Raw genomic sequence first — 26,190 nt, 5'->3', positions numbered from 1 at the left:
TTTTTGTTTCTGTGATTTATTTTGTGCGCAGACACCGCAGGACTGAATATACTGAATGATGTCCTTAAACCAGGTAGGCCAACCAAAGTTCTCTTTCACCTTAGCTAGGGTTTTGGCGATCCCACGATGCCCTTCGATCAGTGAATCGTGATAGTTGGAAATAATATGCTGTTGTAATTCCTTCTTGGGTACATATAGGCGATCCCTAAAAAAGGGTAGGTGGTCCTTGATGGTATATTGTTCTCCTTGAGTTTGCCATGCAAGGTAGGCATCAGGATTCATTGTCCGTTGGATTTCTTTTCGTAGTTCTGCTTGTGTTAAGGCTGTCGTGATACCCAACAGTTTGCCTTCAGGTATAATAGGTACTGGGTCTGGAGTTGTATATACTATTTCATCTATGCCCATGCGAGATAAGGCATCCGCCTTTCCGTTTCTGATTCTTGGTCGAAATGTGATTACATAATCATATTCGGCGAAGAAAAGGGCCCACCGTAATTGGCACGAGGACTGGGCCTTGGCTGTTTTGAGATATTGCAGGTTTCGGTGATGACTGTAATGGTGTCTGGCCCCCAGAAGGTAGTCCCTCCAGGCTTTAAAGGCGGATTTGATAGCCAGGAGTTCCTTGTCCGTGATGGCATAATTAATCTCTGGAGGTGAGAACTTTTTCGACCAGAAGGCCACTGGATGCAGCTGGCCGGTTTCTGGGTCTCTCTGTGAAAGGACAGCCCCCATTGCGAGACTGGACGCATCAGTTTCAACGACATAAGGGAGGTCTGGACGAGGATGTCGCAGGATTGGAGCGGAGATAAACCTTTGTTTAAGTTCCTGAAAGGCTTCTTCTGCTTCTTCGGTCCAAGCAAAATTTTTATTGTTTTTTCCTAATAGTACTGTGATTGGGTGCACAACCTGAGAGAAGTCTGGGATGAACCGGTGGTAGAATTTCGCAAAGCCCAGCATGCTTTGTACCCCTTTCAGAGACGTTGGTGAAGGCCATTTCAGAATGGCATCTACCTTCTGAATGTCCATTCTGATGCCTCCTGGAGTAAGGATAAAACCAAGAAATTCTACTTCGGTGACGTGAAAAAAGCATTTTTCAAGCTTTGCAAACAAGCAATGTTGCCGGAGCTTGGTGAGGACTGAACGAATGTGCCTGACATGATCTTGTTCCGAGGCTGAGTATACTAAGATGTCGTCTATGTACACAAAGGCGCACACATCAATTAACTCCCTTAAGACGTCATTCATGAAATATTGGAATGTTGCAGGAGCGTTGCATAACCCGAAGGGCATGACTTGATATTCAAACAAGCCATACTTAGTACGGAAGGCGGTTTTCCATTCATCTCCTTTTCTGACTCTGACCAGGTGGTATGCTCCTCGAAGGTCCAATTTGGTATAAATCTGGGCATCTTTAACTTGGTCTAGCATCTCAGGGATAAGTGGCAAGGGGTAGCGGTTCTTCACGGTGATCTGGTTCAATGCGCGGTAGTCAATACAGGTTCTCAAGTCTCCTTCCTTTTTCGGTACGAAGAACAAAGGACTGGCTGCGGGGGACTTTGAAGGACGGATAAATCCGTTTGCAAGGTACTGGTCTAAATAGGATTTCAAATGAAGGTTTTCTGGTTCTGTGAGAGCGTAGATCCTGCCGCAAGGGATTTGTGCACCAGGAACAAGGTCGATCTGACAGTCATAGGGCCTGTGCGGCAGCAATGTATTGGCTTGGCCCTTTCGGAAAACATCCTGGAAATCATGGTATTCACTTGGCAAGGTATTAGTTGCTCCTAGGGTTGATACTGTCACTCCGGGAGTCATGGGGATACAGACGTCGGGTTTCTCCTCTTGGTAATAGCAGGCAGGGTAGCTGTCACTGGGGAAGGTTAATTTTCGTGCCCGCCAGTCTATTAAAGGGTTGTGAGCAACCAACAATGGCATCCCTAGTATTAGCCTGAACTGAGGTGCCCTGATGAGATCGAATGAAATAGACTCCCAATGTCCGTCCTGACACTGCAAGGTTACCCTGGCTGTGCACTGCGTTACTGGTCCAGAGGCGATTTCTGTCCCATCCACGGTGGTTACCTTGTCCATAGTTGGCTTAGAACACAAAGGAAGCCCCATCTCTGCTACCAGTTCTTGATCAATATCATTTCCAACTGCTCCGCTATCGATGTATGCTTCAACGGCATGCATTCTTGACAACTGTTGGTGGTTAATTAAGATCACTGGTATTGCAAAGCGCGAGGTCAGCAACTCTTTCTTCTCACTTGACAAACGGACCTCTACGTTTGTCCAACTTGGTAGTTTCCCGATTCCTTAGCTTCATCCTTCTCTGTGGCCCCGACTGTTCTTCTTGGAGGTTTTACTGGACAGTCCTTCAGGATATGTCCTGGTTTCCCACAATACAAACAAAGCTGTTGTTGTCTTCTTTTGTCCCGCTCTTGTTTTGTTAATGGAGGCCGTATCCCTCCAATCTGCATGGGTTCTACAGCATTTTCAGGTACATGGGGTGCTTTCCCCCTTGGTCGAACATACACGGTCCCAGGGTCCGTCTTAGACCGCTCTGCTTTTCGGTCCTGCAACTGGTGGTCTAGCTGCACGACCAGATTTATGAATTCTGCACAGTCTCTGGGTGGATCAACCACCTGGGCTAAGACGTCCTTCAATTCGCCTTGTAAGCCTCGATGGAATAACGTGGTTCTTTTGTTTTCTGGCCACCTAGCTTCGGCAGCCAGTCTGTTGAAGGTAGCAATGTACGTTAAAAAGTCCTGATTCCCCTGTCGGAGGGACAAGAGTTCATTGTCTACTGCTTGTCCCTGGGTATGGCGAGCAAAACGTTTTTCCATTTCTCTCTGGAACCCTCCAAAGTCATGTAATAGAGGATCGTCATGGGTTACCAACGGCACTGACCAATCTGCTGCACTACCACTCGGGTATGATGAGACAAAAGCTACCCGAGCTTGGTCGTTTGGAACTGCTCCAGGCCTACAAAGAAAATGAAGGACGCGCTGATTGATGAATGCCGCATACTTCCGTGGGTCTCCTAAGAACCTTTCTGGTGGTGCCAGGGGCACTGTTCCAGGTAACGTGATCTGTACCGGTGTGGGTGGTATGGCGGGGTTTTGCATCGTTGGATTGCTTCCAGGTAGAGGACTCTGTCCTGCCTTTGCAAGTATTGCCTGCTAATCTCTTCAGTGCGTACTTTGGTCACTATTAGGTCTCTCCGGAGGGCATTAGTCTCTTGTCGGGCAGAATGAACCTCAGAACGAAGCTCTCCTAGTAATTGGGCCAATTGGTCCATTTCTGATGTCTCCATGGTGCCCAGGTGGATTTTTTATGGTATGCTTTGTGTTCTTTTACGCTCACCTGGTATCCACAGGGATGCCACCTAGCTGGGTTACTCGCTGGTATGCTTCTCAGCTTTGCCCTGATGTGGTCTGCGGGGAAGGTTCTGCCTGAAAATACAGGAGGACTGTGTTCAAGACTGACTGAGGTAAGTATCCTCCCTCCACCCCCGTATGCTTTCAGTCCCTCTGGCGCCCTCTCCTCACCTTGTGGTAGAATTAGGCGTGCTCTCCGTCCTGCCTTCTTTGCAGGGGCGCGTTGTCTTTCATGGGCGAGTGCGGTCCTGTTACTTCACTGACGCCGGCCCGTTTGATATTGTTCAGGTAGGTCTTATTGCTGTTCTTTAGTTTTGTTGCTATCCTGCATGCCTTTCTTTGTTTAAAATGTCTTTTTTTTCTCCCTTAGGTATGCAGAGCTTCAGCGCGGCGAACTGGCTTGGTTGAGCCCCGCTGGTAAATGATGGCGCATTCAGAGCGCTATGATGCGGCAAGTAAGCGCTATGCGCAGCGCTGCGAAGTCTTGCCTTTGCTAACCTGTGTTTTCCTTCCTTGTAGGTCACGGTGTTCTTCAGCGCGAGTGGAATGTCTGGAGTGGTGCCACGCGAGAGACGACCTGCCAGGTAAGCCTTTTGAGCAGTTCGTAATTTGTAAATGTCTCTACAGCTTTCTTTAATGTTGCCTCTATCTTCCTCTTTCAGGTCGTTCTGTCCGGGAGGCGTGCAGATTCGAGGAAGCTGTTCTCAGTAGCTGCGAGTGTTTAAAGATGAAGACTGCAGGTAAGATGCTGCTGCTAATGATGTTCCTTTTTGTCTCCTTGCAGGTTCTGCTTCTCCGAGGTTCGAGGGAATAGCTGGACACGGTGAGCGTCACGTTGCAAGCTGCAAAGTAACACAAAGCATGTTCTGCAGCCAGGGTGTGGTTTATATAGCCCAGGTAAAGTAGTACCAGGGAAAGTAGTTCCATGCCTGCAACACCCAATACACTAGACCGCATAGCTTGGTTCTTAGGAGACAAGGTATGTGGATGCCTCCATGTTGGCTGACAATACAATAAAGTAGTTCCCAAGCACATTGTTGTTCATGGTGTATGAGCCTGGCGCCATAAGCGCCTGGACTGACCCCATTAGGGCTTTTGAAAAGGATGCCAGGCTCTAGAGGCACGAGTCCTGACTCCACCTGGCCAATGGGTTTGCCAGAGGGGGTTTTGGGCGAGGGTCGTGACGGCTTGTGAATCTGCTTAGAATCACATGCTGTGCATATAGTCTGACATCTAGTGGAAATCGCAGAGTATTGCATCTTTCTTTCGAGGATCGATAGGGGACGTCGACATGGGTGTGACTGTATCACTATCCCTAACGTGACGTGTAGTGTACCCAAAATCCCTCACACGTCCAAGTCCCTGTTTTTTTCCACCAACCTAGTTGGTCGCCTGTGCGGAGCTCGCAAGAGTTTTATATTGCTAACTTTGTCCCTACGGTCGTCTAGTCTCTTGACTAATCTTCTCAACAACTGCCTCGTGGGTTTCCTGCCGCCGAAGACATCTAAAACTGCTCGACAACTGTCGACTGTGTTGCCTCGGCCCTCCAGCCAGGCCCTTACAACAGAGTGAGTGGGGCCCTGGGTTTCTTCATCTTTTAGAATGTATTTGTTTACCCCTCTCGTTCTCTTCTTGGTCTGGCTGCCACTACCGTCTGCTATGGAGAGGACGCCCTTTAAATTTTGCCCATCATGCAACGGCAAGTTTCCTTGGAAGGACACCCATCGCTGTTGCAATCAGTGTTTTCCTCGTGACCTCGACGAGCGCTTATGCAAGGCCTGTAAGCTATTTCGACCGAAAACGTTGAAAGACAGGCAGACTAAACTGTGTGCGGCGTACGCTATGCAGGCCGAAAGCCTTTCCCCCGTTGACGCCGTCGCTTCGGACGACAAGGAATTCTGGCTCCTAATTGGAAGCCATCGACCTTTCAGCGGAGCCTGCAGCCTCCCAAATGCCCATTCCTGGCCCCGACAGACAGGCCACTGGCTCTGTTATGGGGAGATCACACCCTAGCAACAAGAGCACCCACGCACCTCGGGTTCAAAAGCACACAATCCCTAAGGCCTCTTTGACGGAATCATCGAAAAAGCGCACAACAGCAACAGGGCTGCCGAAAATGTTGACGGCACCTACCGAACCTCATGGTTGGGCACACTTCACGCATCCGCTTTCGCAGCATGCTACTGGCATCCCTCTGGAACAGGCGTTCACCCTAATAAAACATACCGTCGTCGATACGCTGTCCAAGGGCGCACAGGCCCCTATGGCCTTGATGAAGTCACTGACCACGACTGCGCCTTCAGGTGCATCGAGACCTTCTGAAACGGCTAAAATTGGCAAAAGCCTTACGGCTATCATTTTGGCGACCACAGAGCACAAGGTTCTCGTCGAGAGGAGTATTCTGAAGCCCCCAGCCTCATTCTAAGGCCTTTCTGGGAACATCTCCCCCTCCTGGGCCACCTTTTCCACCTCCAGACCCTTCTGCCTCTTCCCTATGGACTAGGGAGAGGTTTGAGCAATACAGGGACAAAAGGGCCCAGTGTTTATTGACTTTTCATACATGTACATTACACCAAAAAGACACAGGGAAGAGGACTCCTGCCCCATTCTTTGCAAACTTCAGAAATGACCCATCTCTGCACAGGGACACCAGTAAGATATCTTGGACCACCCAACAAAGGAGAATACTTATGAAGACCTTAATCCTTTTACACAAGACACGGCTGATCAAGACCCAGACTGGGATCAGGATCAGGCAGAGTATTGGGGACCTTGGCTATCACTAACGCATACCCCTGACCCGGACGTCATATGCCTAGATCCCCCTTCTCCTCCACAGAGGGATTCGTCACATGTTGAGGACCAGATGTTTAATGCTATTTTAAAAAGATCAGCCGATCATTTCCAAATTGCAACACATGAGGCAGCTCCAGACTCCTACCTCGTGGAGGATATTCTCAAGGATTAGGCTCAGACTAGTCAAACCATCTCCCTGCTGGCGCCTGGCCCCTTTCTTGCTGTCCCCGTCGCTCACAGGGTTGAAGAAATTTTCTGGCCATCACCTTCCGACCCACTCTACATAAGAGGTCATGCTACACCAGATTCCTTGGTGGTCACTACCACTCGGAAAAGGGTAGAGGTTCAATTGTCTTCGTTTGAAGCCCCTCCAGACAAAGACTGTAAACTGCTTTATGCCCTGGGTAAACGTGTCACCACCTCTGCGGCCTACTCCACAAGGATCGCAAATAATATCACTCTCCTGGCAAGTTACAGTGATTTTCAATGGGGCCTGGTTCAGGATGGCCTTCAAGATGTTCCAAAGCCCACCCGTTCACGCCAGCTGGCGGTCGTGGCTGAAGGCAGACAAGTCGCCCATAACATACTGAAGAACACTCTGGACTCTGGTGAGACTGCTGGACGCACCTTAGCCCAGGGAACCTTAAAAAACTCCAGCTTTAAACCCAAAACTCAGGCCTCTCCGATCAACAAGCCAGTGGAGGACTGAAACCTTTTTGGTAAGGCTGTTGATGATGCCCTGGAGACGGCAAAGAAAGAACACAAAACACTAAAGTCGCTTAGCCCGATCACTGCTAAACCCTTCCACCATCGTGGAGGCTCTAGCTCACGCCGGTCGTTTCATGGGCAATTTTTTTCCCGCTCTACCCAAGAACAATACGGCCCAGGGACTAACCCCTGGTCCTCGGGCCAAGGCTCATCTGGTAGCCACCAATGCCAACAAAGAGGCCCTCATAGGGGCAAGGGTTGAGGCAGGAACTCTACTGCTAGAGGCTCCCCGGCCTGCACCTCCAGGAGACTCACCGGTTCGGGTCCCCTCCCACACTTCCCCGGTCAGGGGTCACTTATCATTCATCCACACCTGGGAAGGGATTACATCACATCAGACCAGTGGGTGTTAAAGACTGTTGCCCACGGCTACTGTATCGAGTTTCTCCAGCCACCTCGATACCACCCACTGAGAAGCAGATGCCTGTCGCCAGAACACCTGTGCATCCTGCTGAAAGAAGTTCGGCTCCTGCTGGAAAAGGCGCCATAGAAGTTGTCCCCATTCTCCAGGTAAACAAGGGTATTTATTCAGTGTGCGTCCTTGTACCCAAAAAGGATCTCACCATGCGCCCTGTTTTAGACCTGCGCCTGGCGAACAAGCCTATCAAACCTCAAAAATTCTGGATGACAACACTGCAGGAGATAATCCCCCTGCTACTGCAGGGGGATTAAAAGGCCACAATGGACATGAAAGATGCATACTTTTATATTTCAATGTTGGCAGCGCACAGAAAGTACCACAGGTTCATGATATGATATGATATGATGTGGCATTTGTAACGCGCCTATACACAAGTGTTTCAATGATGAGACACCCACTATCAGTTCAAGGTTCTCCCCTTCGGCATTGCCTCAGCACCACGGGTATTCACGAAGGTACTGGCGGTAGTAGCTGCTCACCTGCGCAGGCAGTCCATCCCAGTTTATCTTTACTTTGACGACTGGCTCATAACAGCGGCCTGTGGGACGATCTAGTTGTTGTCTCAGCAGCCCTTGTTCAGTCTCTGCAGTGGTGGTCAAGGGAAAACCTTCTGCCTCGGAAAACCTTCACCACCCCCGCAGTAGAAGCCACTCTCAACACAGACTCGTCTCTGACTGGTTGTGGGGCTCACCTCCTTCAACAGGATGGCGCACAGCGTTCGGTCCCCATCGGTAGCATCCAATCTCATCAATCTGTTGAAACTGCTAGCAGTGTTTAAAGGCCTTGAAAGCCTTCCAGACACACCTCCAGGGGAAGACAGTTCTAGTCCTCATAGACAGTACTATGGCCATGTATTACTTAAACAAGCACACTCTAGTGCTGTCCAAACTGTCCCAGAACATATGGAAGTGGGTTCCCAAACACAAAATGTTCCTCCTTTCACAACATGTTCCAGAAAAACTGAATCTACTGCCGGATGTATTCAGCAGAGACTTCCCCCTACCCATAGAGTACGAGTGGAGGCTACAGGAGGACATTGTACTCAACGTCTTCACAGAGATAGACTTATTTGCCACTCTAGAGAATGCACTATTTGTATTTCTTTATTTATATTGCGCTCCTGGCCCAAAGGCATATCTTAAATTACAGAGATAAATATAACAAGTACATACAGGCGATAGATGCAAAGGTAATATACAATGTACACCGCGCAGAAATACTGGATATATACAGTGCATGATAAATAGAAACTAGGTAAGGGACAGATGAGGTCACAATGCCCAGATTACACCTGCAGTACCTTCAGAAACGCTCCAAGGAGAACGGTCTTTGGATAACATGGTCTGGGAAATGTGTCTACGCTCACACCCTCCCCATCGCCCCTGTTCAACAGAATAGTGCATAAGATGCACCAATAGCCAGTCAGGATGATTCCGGTGACCCCTATGTGGGTATGTCAGCCTTGGTTCTCCCATTTCATGGCAATCTCAGTCCCCCTCCCAGGAAGCTGCTGTGCCCGTACAACATGCTGTCTCAAGACCAGGGGGGAAACACTACATCCATGCCCTCAAACTCTCAATTTAGCACACTGGCTCCTGAGGTCAGAGTTTGGGTACCTCCAGCTCCCTCAAAGATGCATGGATGCATGGACATACTCAGGGAAGCATGGAAACCTAACACCAGTCATTGCTACTCCAGCAAATGGAAGCGCTTTGTCATCTGGTGTAATGGCAACAGCATCAATCCTATTGAATGCTCACCTAAAGATATTGCCCTCTACCTAACTCACCTGTTAGATTCAGGACTGGTTTTCGATTCTCTAATGGTCCACTTGGCCATGCTTTCAGCATACACCACGTCCCAGAGCAAGGTTTCATGGTCGTAAATTCCTGTAATTAAAGCCTTTATGGAAGGGGTAAAGAGACTTCATCCCCCTATTTCCAACCCAGCTCCTGGGTGGGACCGGAATGTTGTTCTTACCAGACTAATGGGGCCTCCCTTTGAACCTATGCACAACACTAGCCTTCAAGGACTCATCTACAAGACCGCCTTCCTGGTGGTGATCACCTCTATAAGGAGAGTTAGTGAACTGAAGGCCCTTTCAGTTCAGGACCCATTTGCCCCGATTCACAAAGACAAGGTGGTTTTGCATACCCACTCTCGCTTTGCGACCAAAGTTTCATGTAAACCAGTCCTCAATACTGTGTCCTGCCTACTCATGTTGTAACCTACTTAATTTGTAACTGAACTGTATAATCTTGTGTAACTGTACTGCCTCAAGAGCTGTAAGAGCTGTGAGATATGCGCCCAGTTGCCCCAGGGCCGGGAGCGCTTTACAAATAAATAAAATACAAAAATAGAACTACCCACCTTTTTCCAGAACCCCACTAACATTGCGGAAAGAAGCCTCCACAAACTGGATGTATGGAGAGCGGTTATCTACTATCTGGAAAAAGACAAAGACACCAGTGGATCGTAAACTGCATCACACTGTGTTAGACTCTTGCCAAGAGAGATTCACACCTTTACACAACACTAATGCCTAGATGCACACTGTAGGTCTGATTCTCAGGTGGGACAAGCGATGCTAAGACATCTCTTTGCTACTGTTCTTTCACACATCCCACCATCATCTCTGGGTACTGCTTGCTAGTCTATGCGCAGCATGTGATTCGGAAAACATGCATTACTCACCGTAATAGCATTTCTGATGATTGTATCTGCTTAGATTCACATGCGCCCACCCTTCCTCCCCCTTGTGGAGTAGAAGGAACATAGACCTCTTACACCTTCTCACTTCTTTACTCGCTCACGCTGACTATAAGGCTCCCTCACAGCAGAAAAAACACAACCAGAGGGACCTTGATGCTTGAGGGATTTTGGTTACACTACAAGTCACGTTAGGGATAGTGTTACAGTCACGCACATGTCGACCTCCCCTTTCGATCTTCAAAAGAAAGATGCAATACTCTGCGATTTCCAGTAGATGTCGGACTGTATGCACAGCATGTGAATCTAAGCAGATGCATCCATCAGACATGCTTTTATGGTGAGTAATGCCTGTCATATATACACAAGGATAATCAGACAATCTTTAAAAAGCAACAACTAATGGTAACATTAATCACAAAGTTTGCATTCAATTCAGCAAGAGCCATAAAGTAGGTGAGTAACCTTTTCATATGCTAAACATATTCCAGCACACTGATTGACGTCATTTGAGGTCAGTATTCGCACTCATTTGTGATCACCATTACAATATTGAGTTTCAAGGAGGGAAAAGTTAGTCGTATTAGAACATACTTTGTAAGTGATAAAACAGTTAGATTCTCCCGGAGGGATATAAGCAGTATTTTATCCCAGCAATAAAAGGAATCAACAATTAAAGCCTATAAGGGAACACACACTGCCAAAGTCAATAGGTTCAGAAGGGGACCTTTAGGTAGCCAGGACAGCCAAAGTCAATGGGCCAGTTCAAAGTTCTGATCCTCTCATCTTAGACATTTTTTTTTAATAGGCAGTAGTTCTGTAGAAAATCACAGAAACTCAAGAGCAGCCACTTTGAAGCACAAGCTAGGAGGCCAGTGCAGGTGAGTTGAGGTCAACTCAAAAGGGTTCACTCAAAATAGTACTTCCCTAGCTAGGAAGTGCCACAAGTGCCAGCAGATAGATGTACCCCAAGCCAGACAGTACCTAAGAATTGAAGAATTGGTACCAGCTGGATGCCTTCCTGTTGCAGTGTAGCAGACCCTTGTTCCTAGTCCTTGTGATGAAAGGGAGGATGTCTGGTGGGCTTCTTTAGCTGCACTCTAGAGAGGGACTCTGAAGCAATGGATTCACCTTGATTCAGCAGCCTTTTGCGGTTTTGGCACCTTTTTCTCAGTGCTTTAGAAGAACCAAAAGCTCTGGTTGGAGGTTACTTGATCCCTCGGTACTGGACTCTGGTGAGGAGGACTCTGGGTGAAGATGTTCTGCTTCTGTAGGGTCCTCTAGATGGCCACAAAGTTTTGGCCGGATTTGCACTTCTGAAGACCATGCACTCGATGATTAATCAGAACTGGTTTCACTCGGGCACCTAAAAACAAACGAACGGGATGTTTCGATACCCTCCCTCACTTCCTGTTTTTCCAGACACACTCGATCCTGGGTGGGCTTCAGTGCTGAAGCATGCCAAAGGCAAAATGCACAAGGGACTAAAACTTGATTCAGAGCAAAAGTCCAGAAATAACTAACTGACGAGAAGTGGCGAAAAAAGGAGATGGGGGGGCATTTTGGGAAAATTGTCACCCTTGGGTGCTGTACTGCAGCTGAGAAATCAGCCTGCAGATGCATGGCAGAAAGGTAGTAAAAAAGAAACCACTGCCACCAGCCATTCAAGTTAGTTAGTGTAACAAAATGTTGCATGAGTAGTGGGATAAGGAGTTACTGTGTAACCGCCCAGCACTCCACATAGGGTGGTGTGTGCTGGACCCACGAAAGAAAAGTTAAATACGACAAAAGTCATCTTACTATTCTTAGGAACGGTAGTTCACCCAAGAAAATGTATTTAAACATTAAGAGAAGTCCAATGGACTTGGTGGCACTGCACAGAAGGTGCCGTGTGTCACTGTGCAAAAAGCAGATGTCTATGGAGTTTACCAGGCTCCATTAAACAGTAAGAAACCAAAAGAATTCTAGTCATAAAAACGCATGTGGGAGTGGGGGAAAAAGTCCCACTCACTCAGGGGTAAAAATGAAAAAGCCCTGTGTCCAGCAAAAGAGCTAGGGGCCTCTAAGGTTAAAGAGAATTGGCACAGAAATGAAAATTCTCCCTAACACAATGAAGCAGGTGTGTTCCTTTATATCGCTATGTGATCCATGGTGGCTTCAAACTTGCAAATGTATCCCAATGGGATTTTACGTCTCAATACATTAACATAGTATTTCCCCCACATTTGCTACAATAGCCTTTAAGGTAGCCTAGCAACTATTTTCCAGAATTGAAGAAAGTATTTAGTGTTTAAGAACACATGGAGATGTATTCATTTTTTTCCAATATTTAAAAAAATAAAATACATTACAGCTACTAGTGATAGGACATGCTCATAGGATAACCATACAAAAGACTAGACTTATACCATATTCTGTTTCTATTTGCACATGTGTGCATAAAATTGAAAAATCAAAAAAATGCAAGATAAATTGTAGCTTAACAATGAATAGGTTCATAGTTCATTTTCTAATGGACTTATTTACTACTTTAGTGGCAGGCAGAGCAAATTCAGTTAGGTTAGACCTTGCTTCTTTCTATCCACATCTTTTTTTTTTTGGGGTGCAATTATCGGCCTGCAAAATTATTTTGTATAGATTTTGTTTTTTTAATGCAATTTGAGTGAAGCATTGTATATTCGTCAAAGATAATAAAGGTAGTGTTCACCGTTTTAATTTGAAAATGTTCACACCACATTTACTATGACATTGAGAACTTTGTCATTTAATAATGACAGTCAGTACTGCAGACGCACTGTTTCTAACCATGTACCCACCTCCATAAAGTCTTGAACTGTTTGTTCTCCTTCTTATTGCATTTTGAATTTTTCTTTGCATATCAGGAACAAAAGCGTATAGATGGCACCACCCGTGAGGTTAAAAAAGTTAGGAAAGCCAGGAACAGACGCCAAGAGTGGAATATGATGGCATACGACAAAGAACTTAGGCCAGACAACAGGTTATCGCAAAACGTGGGCTATGGAGCATCATCCGAGGGATCTCTGTCCCCAGATACAAGGTTTGTTTACAATAACAGTGAATGCAATCTTAAAAAATACCTCAAATATTATGACCTGAATTAAGAATACTTTCATGTAATGCTTACAGTATTGGATCTTACAATTTGCACTGAGGACACTGGATGTCCTCGTTAACTATCTTTGTTAGCTATATTACTCTGGAAAAGTATATTGCAAATATCTTAGATTTTGATATAATACAATTTAAAGATTTAGCTTGCACTTAATACATATCTTAGTTCCAGTACCTTCCCGTACGCTGTCAATGAGTATTATCTTTTCTTTCCATTACATTTTGCATTTGTTTATTTTATGTAATGCCAAACATGTCACCTGGAGGTCACTTCAGTTAAATCTGTCTGTTATGAAACTGGCTAGAAAGTCTGTTTACCACTCTTACTCATCCTCCATTATTTAGGCTTGTTAAAGGTTTGCATTAATACATTTTCTTTTGTGCAATATTTTCCTTGGATCAGGTAGCGCTCTCAATAACATATTCATTGTTTCAGAGCTTTGTGCCAATTCAGATGTACAAACACATGTGATGTAAGGGAAGCATTGCAGAATTAAAGAAGAGCATAAAGGGGTATTTTGGGAGACAATAAAGTAACCCTCTAGAGGGAAAAGCCGTTGAAGATGACAGTTTCTGCCGAATGAATAATGCTCCCTTTTAAATGTTCTTTACAACACGTAGCACATGTTATAAGAGTATGTCCCTAAATGAAAAGCTTGCCGTTACCTGTTCTCGTTAGGACTCATGAGGTGGCACAGGATCCTTCCCTCCCTGTCCAGTTTCCCTCCTGGAATGGCACAGAGCAACAGCCTCATGTCTAGCCTAACTAAGGCCTGTGCCTTGAACAGAAGGCAATGAAGTGTCGTCATGGTTATCTGAGTAATAGCTTCTCCAAGGGAATTCATCTAAGAATATTGACATTTTATATATAATGTACCATACATGTACACAGTCATGCATGCACCTTACATGTTAAACAGTGTAGCATGACCTACCATACTGTGTACAGACAGGGGACTAGGTGGTAGGAGTACTACATGAACTTGATTTTCAGTGTGGTAAAATGTAGACCCAATACTTTCCCCTTTGCCAACATGGATATGTTCTTCTTTCTCTGTAGATTTCCCTTTGTGCTACATTTACTTTGTTGCCAAAATTATTTTTAGTTTTTGAAGAGGATAATGCGATTGGAAGTTGCTGAGCAGTTATATCATGATTCCCTCCTTATGCTATATTTAGTTTTCTTAGTGATTTCAAAGAGCTTTCCAGAATATGAACCCTATCTTACTATATCAAAGATAAGTATGGTTGAGTAGTAAAATGTTTGCCTATCTGCTCAGTTTTATTTTCTCTCTGAAACGAAAAGTACATATTTTTCTTTTTTTCAACAAGACTTTTTATTGAGATTTTGTTAACCTACATAAAATGCTGTAAGCATTGTTCAAGACACATTGCAATACTGAGAAACAAATAGGAAACTAAAAGAAAAATCAGAACATAACCTAGGGGGATCAGGGAAGAGGTCAGCCAGGGAGCATATTGGGACTGGAGCAGCTTCCGTTCATAGATAGTCACGCTAGGGGCAGCTGCTGGAGTAGGCATTAGGCTAGATGACTTGTAATTGCATTCGGGCCAAGAGACAATTGAGATGGTCGTTGTTTCGTTTTGTTCCATAAGTTCTTGTGCGGTGAGAGAAGTAAGGGCCCCTCCAGCAGAGGCGCGTCCGTCCTTGGTCGTCCTTTGCCATCCAGCGTAGGGCCAGTGGCTGTTTCACCATGCCGGGGAACTGTTGTGCGTAATCCGGAAAGGGAGCCAATATGCTGTAGAACTTACTTCTATTCCCAAAACGGAAGGCTGATATGTTTTCTGTGACAGCAATGAACCAACACTTTGTCCGCCACACGGGGATTGCTGGGCCCTCAGGTTGTTTCCACAATCTTGCTATTGAAATGTTCGCGGCTGTGAGCAAAGATCCGCCAGGCGGCCTGTCATTGGTAATTGACAGTCACCTGTGTCGCGCAGTAGGACCATTCCTGAGTCCCACAGGATTGAGAAGCCATTGATCAGGTGCTAGTACAGATCTGTACTAGCACCTCTTTCCATAACCAAGCTGTTTTCAGGCATGACCACAGTAGGTGAAGCAGCGTGCCAGTGTCAGTGCAGCCTCTCCAGCATTGCGGTGGGATGGCGTGGTTACTTTTTTGCAAGGTCTCTGGTGTCGGATACAATCTGTAGCAGACTTTGATCGCCCCCTCCTTGTTGGTGATGCATTTTGAGCACCTGTGGGTTCTAGTCCAGATGCGGTTCCAATTCTCCACGTCCAGCTCTCTGCCTAAGTCTCGTTCCCATCTCTGCATGTAGGGTTCCTTCAGATTGGTGTCCCCTCTGTCCAGTAGCCTGTACAGGGTCGAGGTTTTCCCAGTGGTTGGAAGCGCTGTTAGGGTTCGTTCTAGTGCCGTCAGCTCTCTACTTCCATGCAGGTTTATCGTGTTGTGGGACAACAAATGTCTGAGCTGGGTGTAGCAGAATAGTTCCCCCTCAGGAACTTGGAACTTCGCTTTACATTCTTCAAATGAGAGCAGGTTGCCATTCCCGAAGAGGTCCGAAATGCATCTCACACTTGCCTTCCATCTGATGAAGTCATTTGGTGTGATCCCTGGAGTGAAATCGGTGTTCTCCCAAATTGGGGACAGCGGACCCACTGTGTTCCTGCAGTTCCATCAACGCGCGGCCTTCCTTCAACTCTCTTCCGTGTTTCTGGTTGCTGTGAGGAGTCTGGCGTTCAGAGGGTTTCTGGGACAGGCATTGCGCAGGAGTGACTCCAGTCTTCCTCTAGTATCATCCTGCGGAGTCGATTAGTGCCTAGTGTCCATTTTAACGCCAGTGAAAGCTGGGCGCGAGGCATTACCTGTCAACTTCCGGGACCCCCAGGCCGCCAGCTCCCGGGCTTCGAAGCATCACCTTCCGGGATATTTGTGGCTTTTTACCCCCCAAACAAATTTCAAGATGTTTGCTTGTAGTTTCTCCAGGTCCTTCTTGGGGATGGGGATCGGGAGGGCCTGAAAGTGGTATAGCAGCATGGGTACTAGATTCATTTTTACTGCTGTGATTCTCCCCGTCCAAGAAACCTCCTGTTTGTGCCAGTGGGTTAGGTCCGTCTGGGGTTATTTGAACAGAGCTGGAAGGTTTATTTTATATCCCTGTTCGATTCTGCTTGGGATTTGGATTCCGAGGTAGTTGAAGTGGGATTTTACCCACGGGATGGGGAATCTAGCTGCCAGGGTGGCCGCCACGTCTCTAGGGATGTTAATGCCCAGGGCTGTTGACTTTGCGAGATTGACGGTAAATCCTGACACTGCTCTGAAACGGTCCAATTCCTGCCACAGGGCGTTCAAGGTTGTTTCCGGATGGGTTGAGGTCAGTAGGACATTGTCCGCATATAACGCGGCTTTGTAGGTTTCACCTTTTACTTCGAGGCCGCAAACTAACGGGCTCTGGCGAATTCTAGAGGCAAAAGACTCCATGGATAGCGCAAATATGAGTGGAGATAGGGGGCAGCCCTGTTGAGTGCCTCTGGTTATCGCGATCCTGGGGGATTTGCCATTTATTCAGAGTGCTGTGGTGGGATGTTGGTAGTTTGCAAACCTCCATTTCCGGCCATAGCCATAGTGCTTTAAGATTTCTCGTATGTATCCCTAGTCCAGCATATCAAAGGCCTTCTGTGCGTCGAGTGACAGGACGACCATACGCTCCCCCCATTCTGTTCACTGATTCAATGACATCTTGGGTGCGCCTGGTGTTATCCGAAGTGCTGCGGCCTGGGATAAATCCTGTCTTGTCCAGGTGGATCAGTTTCGCGAGGATTTTCACTAGTCTGTGCCCTAAGCTTGGAGAATATTTTGGCGTCAATGGTCATCAGCGTGATGGGCCTGTACAACAAGCAGAGTTACGGGTCTTTCCCAGGCTTCAGTATCAATACTGTGATAGAATCCTCCTTTAAGGGGATGATGCAGTTTGTCGAGAGAAAAGTGTTTTATAGGGGTGCAAGGTTGGGAGCAAAGATGTGAACGTGTTTTTTGTAGAACAGGGTGGTCAGCCCGTCGGGGCCCGGAGCTGCGTTTTTCAGGGAGCAGATGGTCTCAGTCACTTCCTCAGTAGAGATTGGGAGTTCGAGGGTGTCCACCTGAGGATGGGAGAGGGGCCTCTGAATGGATTGCAGGTATCAGATTTGCGCCTCTTTATCTTTCGGTGCACCGGACATAATATCCCTGTGGTGTTCTGTCATGATTTCCATCTTTTCCGCTTCCACGCATCAAGGCTTGCCGCTCTGGTCTTGAAGGATCAGAAAGTTGTTCCTGGGGTGTAGCTTTTTGAGCTTGTGTACTAGCAGTCAATTGGCCTTGTTCCTGTTTAAATCGTAATATTGATTCGTGTATGCTAGGGCACGGGCCGTGCGATCCGCCAGGTGCATTTCGAGGGCCGCCTTTGCTTTTTTAAGGTCCCTCCCTGCTTTCGCCGTCTGACGTTCTTTGAAACTCGCCTCTCGTTCCGCTACCTCTTCCTCTAGCTTGGAAAGCTAGAGTTGGTGTCATTGTTTATGTGCCGCTGTACAGTTGATGGCTATACCCCGAATCACCGGCTTCATCGCGCCCCAGACCATGGCTTCAGAGGTGCCCTTTGCTGCGTTTTCCTCAAAATAGTTTGTAAGGGAGATCAATATTTCATGGTTGGATGCTGAGTCAGACAAGATGTAATCCTGTAATTTCCATGAACTCTGTGGTGGCGTCGGTAGGCCATCCTTTCGCATGCGGGCTATTATTGGAGCATGGTCTGAGATTACCCTCATGTGTATGTCTTCAATGCATGGGAATAGCGCACAGGACATCAGCAGTAGATCCATTCTCGAAAAGCGCCCATGGACATGCGAGAAAAGTACATATTTTGATAAAGGCACTTACACACAGGGCAATCCTCATTTCTTTTTCTTTTTTCTCCAGGCCATCTTTTCTGAGACTAAGCCATGTCCAATGCCTATCGTAAGATGTAAATAAAGCCAAAAATGAGGGAAGTCGATCTGTCATGCAGGGTTACTATTCATCTCCAAATGAAAACGGAGTTATGTGCTATCACCATCTTCCCATTTGCATATGTGAGAGGGTGAGCAGTACTAGAGAAGTGTAGTCATTCCAAAACACTTAACAGAGTTGGAAAAAGTAATAAAAGAATGTTGAGATTCGCCTGCTCTCCAAAGTATCTTGTTTGTATGTCATCCACTTGTAAAAAACATATACATTATTTGTAAAGAGCACTTGGATCTGGTAAAGCATGTTTTCTAGGTAATCCAAAATAGAGTAAACACAGAGCCAGGCATTGCATGCTACTGGTTCAGGTTGCTAACCTATGAAAAGGACTGTCAATCTGCATTTCAGGAAATGGAAGTCCTCTGTAGTTTCAGAGAATTCCCAAATAGAGTTTTTCCGAGGGCCCTGGGTAAGAGCTCTTTTTTCAGTGTCAACTCTTCTGTAGTAATTACTCAGAAAGGTTAACTGGACCAGACCGATTTCCAGCGGTTTTCATGGTATTGGGCTATGGGGTAGCCTCCCAGATGCATTCATCACAATCTAAAAAATAACTCTTCACATAAGCATATGCCCAAGAAATGATCAGTGTGGACAAGCTCCTAATATCTTTTCAGATATTTTTCAAGCATTGGGTCAATGTTTAGGTGAAATGTGATCTTTCGAAAAGAGGATTCTTAAATAGTTGAAGGAGAATGTCTTTATCTGAATGGGCAAGTTAGGGAAAATTAAATGTTTATACATTAACAGGCGGCAAATTGTGACTTTTGCCAGTTTACAACAAGTCACACAGGGCTGTCTAAAGAGAACATCATCTCCTTTGATGTAGTGTAAGAGATGCATGGAATCGGAATGTAATGCAGATGACCAGGGTATGACATTGTTATCCAGGTAAACCTGTATTACTCGGATACAGACGGGCTTCATGGCTAAGAAAAATAATGTACGGGAATTGGGCAGAGGACAACCTTAGGAGGTACCCATGGAAAGTATTTAATTTTTTTAAGCTTTATTTATTTGTACATTGTCTCTGAAAGCTTTATTCACATTTTATTGCATGTAGAGGGTTTAGTGTGATAATTTAACATCTAATCTCATGCACTCCTGCAATGGTTTTGAAACAGTGACTGATTTTCTTTAACCCTCATTCTCCCACCCCTACCTTTTTGTACATCATCAGTGTATAGCATTCTTGTCTTGCCATCCTCAAACACCTTTCTTCTCAGGGTTCATTACCATCCCACTTCAGAGTATAAAAGTTTTATTTAACAAACTTAGTTTGTGAAAGTGGTGTTCTCTGTCCTTAACATCCTCATAAAAGGGAAGCTGCACCATGAGAAATGTATGATACAATCCATTAGCCGGGCACACACTTTCTCCATCGCTATAACCCCCAGATTTCGACTCATCACCATGCCACGACCAGGCCTTCCTCCCTTTTCCACCCTTGGGCCAGGGTCATTCGTGCTGCGATCAGGAAGTGGGTCAGAAGGGACCCCCCTGGACCACCTGCCACATACATATCTTCTGCGGCAGCCCCAGTATTATCACCTTCGGGTATCGGGCAGTTCCACTCCCACTAGATCTGATATGTCCCAGAATCTCCTTCCAAAAAATCAGAGCCTTTGGGCAGAATCACCACATATGCCCCAGATCTCCCACCTCCCCTCATTGCCTCCATTATAAGGGCGAGAATTTCTTATTCATCTTGTAAATCCGTTGCCGGGTCAAGTACCATCTGAACTTTGTAAGTGGACTCTTTAATGGCGGTACATTTTGAGGCCTTATGGGCTCTCCCCCATATCTGGATCCAATCCTCTTCCATGACTGTGATTCCCAGGTCCCTTTCCCATCTGGTCATATACAGAAGTTCCTCTTGCAACAACGCCCAGTCTAATAGCCGATAAAACCTTGATACTCCCTTCCGTGACGACCCCTCTCGCATTGTTGTTTCTAGGCCCAGTGCAGCCCCGGTGCCGGCCGCTTTGACTGCCCTATGTGTAACCCTGTGCCTTATCTGGATATATCGGAATCTTTCCCGCCCTGCCTCAATCAGCAGAGGGACTCCCTCTCAATAGAAGTCCGCCAATGTCAGAATCACACGTACACCCACCCACCCTCCCTCCCAGAAGTTGTTACTGTATCCCGCGGTAAACTCAGATATGTATCCCATTGGGGTAAAAGGCCCCCCCGTCCCAGGCACTTCCTTTTCCATCATAGTGTCTGATCTCAGTAACCAAGGGAGCATTTAGTCTCTTCTATAAGGGAGCCTCCCTCCCCACAGGCTGATCGTCCCAGAAACAAAAGTGAGCCCAATGGTATATTAGTCACTCACTGTTCACTTTTGCACCATCCGTGCACCTCTTCCGTTGTGAACCAGTTCAACATTGTGGCTACCTGTGCGTCCAAAATGTACCTTGCTATTTCAGTAATCCATTAATACCAAAGCATCCCCCGCACCCTTGTTTAATGGAGCTCAGAAGAGAACCTTACCAGCCCTCATCTTATCAAAATTAGACTATTGTCACGCCGTTTACATAGGGACAACCAAACAAATCATCAATAGAATCCAAGTGCTCCAAAATAATGCACTTAGAGCGGCCCTAAGTATCCCTAGAAGAGCACATATCTCAAAAATAAGACGTAAACACAAATGGCTTTCCACCCAAGAAAAAATCAACCTCAAATCTGCCTCCCTTATCCACAAATGCTTAAACAACAAAGCCCCCCACTACCTTTCAGAACGCTTCAACAAAAAAACTCCCACTAGACTTACAAGGACAGTCAGCCCTAACTGCCTCCTAGTGCCCAGATTTAAACTAGCCACCATTGGAGGATCCAGCTTCCCAGTCAAGGCAGCGTAATTATGGAACGCCCTACCTCATGCACTTAGATCTGACTGAACATTCAACAACTTCAGAAAGAATACCATAAAATGGCTCACTGAGAATGAGATATAAATGACTCTCTACCTTCGCACTTCCACTTGTACTTCACCTGACACGCAACGACCTGCTATATTGCTCGTTCGCCACCGACTTGCTATATTGTTCGTTCGCCATAGATTTGATTGTTTGGCTGCGCTTTGTCTGCACCTGCACTTGTCTTACCTTGCAAAGTCAAGAAATGTCCACTCTGCCTGCTCTGTAACCTGTAACTTGTAACGTATGTAACCAAGCTGTAAACTTCCTTGTTCTCTTGCGCCCTGCTACCTCAGGGTCCGGTGCGCATAATAAATGAATAAACAAACAAACCATTTCCCATTCCATATGAAGGAAAGAACATCCGTCTGTGTTATTGACCATATGGGGTGGAATTCCAACCGGGAGAGCGCTAACCAGGTTTCAGTAGCAATACCCATGTAATGTTTAACACTTGCCTCGTGTTCCTGCTCTCAGGTTTACCCACTGTTGATCTTTACCTTGATTCTAGACAAAGCCTTTATTTGAATTTTAAAGGAACATCCAAGGCAGCAACTGTGAAATTTTGATAAAAGCTAAATATCTTAGCAACTGACAATAAAGATTTTCCATAATAACTTACTAGAAAGTCTTAATTCTATTAAAGACACGGAGGCGAGCATTATGCTTCTCTTTCTTTATTAAACACAGTAAAGAAAGGCTCAGCAGCAAGGTATTTTTGTGCACCAAGTATAACATGAGTAATGCATAGAGAAGGGTGCACTAAACATACAACATAACAAGTATATCCTAACACAGTAATATGTCCATGAGTTTCTGAAAGGAGACTAACTCCATTTCCCAGGGTTCATTAAGGAGTCACTAACATGTGACCCAGTCCTCCAATAGGTATACAGATCCCTTCATAAACAGTCTTGAACATGATGTAACTTCCTCTTTCGAGGCTGCAAACTTGGCTGTCCATGGTAAGTAGTAACTTTTAGTTAGCAGAAAACTGTTGAACTGCTGATCAGGCGGACTTGTCAGGGGGCGCTGTCGAAAAAGGATAGAGTAAAAATGACTTCATGTATATTACAACCCTAGTTCCCTTATCGGGGTGGGAGAAAAAATGTATTGTTATTCTGGCAGAATACAACCATTTTCTAAGTTTTCAACAGTTCATGGTAATACATTTAGTCACAATTAAGCGTGATACAGAGTATTATTTTCTCGTTGGGTGGGATAATGCTTGCCTCCATGTCTTTAATAGAATTAAGACTTTCTAGTAAGTTATTATGGAAAATCTTTATTCTATGTCAAGACCGGAGGCTCACATTATGCTTGTTTAATGTTTACTTACCACAATAGATGCTGGCTGATCTACCGGTTTCAGGTAGAATTGTTTCAAAACTGATTTGCTTGCCCAGTCTGCCATCCTCATGATATCTTCTAGGCGAACTGCGGCCTGAAAGGCTTTGGAGGCCATGGCTCCTCTCACTGAGTGAGCGCCGAAGTGCTGGGTATCTATCCCTGCTTGAGTTAGTGTCCAGCGCACCCAGCATGCTAAAGTTGGTGCGGAAACCGGTTTGTGCGGTTATCGCAGAGCTATCAGTAGTTGCCAGTTAGGGGAGGCCCTAAGAGAGGCCGTCTTTTCTTCGTAAACCTTCAGGCATTTAACCAGGCAAAGTTTGGGTTGGTCCTTGAAGGCAGGGTAAGAGTTCACCCTAGAGTTACATTTTGTCCTTCTGTGTATATGGAATACAAAGCTGTTAGGAGAAAAGGTCCTACCCGCTAGATCGAGGGCTCTGACGTCGGAGACTCTCCTGCAGGAGACTAAGCAGAGTAGGGTAGTAAGTTTGCTGGCTAGGGCCGTACGTGATAGCTCCTCGTTATGTGGCCATGACAGGAAAAGATTCAATACTTTGTTAATGTCCCAAAGTTTGTCGTAGTGGGACGGGGGTGGGACTCTAAGTCTGACTCCCTTTAGTAATCTCCAGATGAGGTGGTGTTCTCCTGCCGGTACTCCTTCAACAAGGTCATGACCAGCAGAGATTGCTGAACGATATCCGTTCACTGTCCTGTAGGCAAGCCCTCTTTCTACGAGGGATGCTAAGAAATTTAGGATCTCGTCTACAGGTGCTGAAACTGGATGTGAACCTTTCCTTCGGCACCAGGTGCTCCAGGCGCCCCAAGAGTTGGAATACCTCTTAAAGGTGGTAGGAGCCCAGCTTTCCTCAATGAGGCCGATTGCCCTGCGGGACATGCCGGGGACCCTCCATCTGAGAACCGCTGAGAAGAAGGGGATGCGTCTGTCCCGATGGATCTAGTAGGAGATCAGGAAATCGGGGTAGTAGGATTGGAGAATCCGAGGAAAGTTCCAGAAGAACTGGATACCAGGTCTGACAGGTCCAGACCTGTGCTATGAGGATCAAATCCGAATGTTTCAGACGGGCCGTCGCCAGGGTCCTCGCTATCATGGTGAATGGGGGGAAAGGCGTAGAGTATCCCCTGGGACCATTGTTGCAGAAAGGCGTCTGTTGCCGCTGCTGGATCCGGTCTCCAGCTGTATAACACTGGTAGCTGGGTGTTGAGTCTGAAAACAAAGAAGTCTAGGGACATCGGACCCCAAATCTCCTGGAGGCAGAGGAAAACTCCTCTGTCGAGCCTCCAGTCGCTGTAATCTGTGGAGTGACAAGAGTACCAGTCCGCTACCACGATTGTGAGCCGGGAAGATGTTCCGCTGTAACTGAGATCCGATGTTCTAGACAGAAGTGCCAGAAATCCTTGGCTAATTCTGCTAGAGGCCTCGATTTGGTGCCACCCAGATGGCTGATGTACCTTATTGCGGAAATGTTGTCCATTTTAGCAAGATATAGCAACTCGCTCTGCCTCTGGCAAAGGAGCGTACTGCAAATGAGCCTGCTAGAAGTTCTAGGCAGTTGCTATGGAGGTCCAGCTCTTGAGGAGGCCAAGTTCCTCCTGTGGCTATGGAGCCGCATCTCGGTCCCCAACCGGAGTGACTGGCATCTGACTCAATGGTTATATCTGGGGCGGATTCAAAAATAGCTCTGCCGTTCCAGGCTTCCATGTGAGTGAGCCACCGGTTGAGCTCTGTCCTCGCTTGAGGAGATAATGTCAGGAGGTGAGAGTAAGAAAGGCTTTTTAAGTGCTGGCCCTTCAATCTTTGTAATTCTCGATAGTGTAGGGGGCCCGGGAAATATTGCCTGAATGGAGAAGGATAGTAACCCTATCACTCTTGCTAATTCTTGAAGAGAGAACAGGTTCTTCTGCAAGAGCCTGCATATCTCCCTTTTGGTAGAGGGGATCTTGGCTGATGGGAGTCGAAGTTGAGAATTCTCTGTGTCCACTAGGAACCCCAGAAATTCCATGTTCCTGGATGGAAGAAGAACTGACTTTTCCCAGTTTATAAGAAAACTGAGGCTGTGTAGCAAGTTTTTGGCTAGTCTGGTCTGTTTCTGAACTAGTTCTTGCGACTGGGCCATAAAGATGATGTCGTCTAGATAAATTATAAGACGGACACCTTGTTCTCTTAGATGGGCTACTAATCGCCTTAGAAGTTTGGTGAAAACCTAAGGCGCTGAAGAGAGCCCAAAAGGCAGACTTGTGAACTCCCAATCTTGATTTTTCCATGAAAAGTTCAGATAGCATATGTGTGTCTGATGAATTGGCACTGCGAGGTAAGCGTCTTTCAAGTCTAGACGCATGAGCCAATCGTTCGGTAGAGGAGGTCTCTGAGCATGTGTATACCTTCCATTTTTAAGTGGCGGTAAATGATGAATTCGTTGAGCGCTTTGAGGTTTATGACTGGATGCACTGTTTGTTTCCTGCGTACCAGGAATATGGGACTGAAGAAACCTCCCTGATTTACGCAGGGGCGAATCGCTTGCTTCCGATATAGACTGTGTATTTCGTTGTCTAAAGCGATTTGATCGGTTTGGGACATTACTATAGGAGTAGGGCGACATGTCTGGATGGGTTGCTCGAAAAACTCTAGGCGCAGACCCCAAACTGTGTCCCTGACCCAGGCGTCTCCCGATAAGGTAGCCCAAGCATTTGCAAACATAGTTAACCTCCCTCCTATAGGTGTTTGTGGCGCTGGCGCTGCTATAAGTATACTGACCTGTAGATTGTTGTTGGGCTGAGTGCCTAGCCGCTCTTCTCCAGGGACGCCCTCTTCCATGACCTCTTGAGGGAAAGAATGTGTCGGAGCGTTCTTGCCAGGTGTTATGCTGACCTCTGGAGTGTTGAGGTCTCTTGTCAAAGAAATAACGGCCTGGAGAAAATCTTGGATGCGAAGACTCTTTTGATGGAAACCTGCGCTTTGTCCAATGCTGTAAATGTCCCGACAAACTTAGCCATCTCCTTCATAAAAGGATCTCCGAAAAGCAGACCTTGTGCCGTTGTACCTGACTCAGTGTCTGCTAATTTGCTCAGTTTGGTGTCTATTTTATATAGAATGCCTTTCCGACGTTCCGTTGAAATAGCACAATTAGCATTTCCTAACAGGCAAATAGCCCACTGAACCCAACCAGAGAGGATCACTGGGTCAATGGGGTCAGATGAGCTGATGGCTGCTTCTGCTAGGTCTTAAATCTTGGCTAGTGGACTCGTCAGGTCCAGTACTTTGTCCTGACAGGACCTCCAGGTACAGTCTATGCCTTTTCTCGGGTCTTTCACATTTTTACCTAAAAAGGTGATCATCTTTGAATCCAGCTACGGTGTTAGAGCTACCTTGTCCGTAATATCTGGACGTGGGCATTCGGCTCAAAACCTGGCCCTGACCTCCTTATCGAGAGGCTTGCGCAGTCTGAAGTAAATCTATTTTGCTGTCTTGGAAGACGGTTCCCAGTCGTATCTGGGGTGTATTAGATCGTCCGGCGTGAACATCCCCTCTGCAGGTGACTTGTTCACGGTTGTGTTCTTGGGGTTGGTGTCTGCCACAATGCCCGAGCTTGGGGGCTTTGAACCCTCTATTTGAAATTCATCTTCTGATGAGGAGTGGGAATGATCAGCGTCGTAGACGCCCCTGTTCTGATCGTCTTCCGTGCCCT

At 46.4% G+C, this 26,190-nt stretch overlaps 1 protein-coding gene across 4 annotated transcripts in view; it reads left to right on the top strand.

The window, feature by feature from the left end:
• The window catches only part of WASF3 (WASP family member 3), a 730,276-nt gene that overhangs the window by 602,257 nt on the left and 101,829 nt on the right, over positions 1 to 26,190 (top strand). For all 4 annotated transcript variants that reach the window (XM_069639295.1, XM_069639297.1, XM_069639294.1 and 1 more), the window contains one exon: positions 12,951 to 13,126. In XM_069639295.1, the coding sequence (XP_069495396.1) occupies positions 12,951 to 13,126 (176 nt within the window). The remainder of the gene's footprint in view (positions 1 to 12,950; positions 13,127 to 26,190) is intronic.

This window comes from Ambystoma mexicanum, chromosome 7q (genome assembly GCF_040938575.1).
Source record: "Ambystoma mexicanum isolate Mex_15411 chromosome 7q, UKY_AmexF1_1, whole genome shotgun sequence".
NCBI lineage: Eukaryota > Metazoa > Chordata > Amphibia > Caudata > Ambystomatidae > Ambystoma > Ambystoma mexicanum.
Note: the sequence above shows the minus strand (reverse complement) of the source record. Positions and strands in the feature narration are given on the sequence as shown.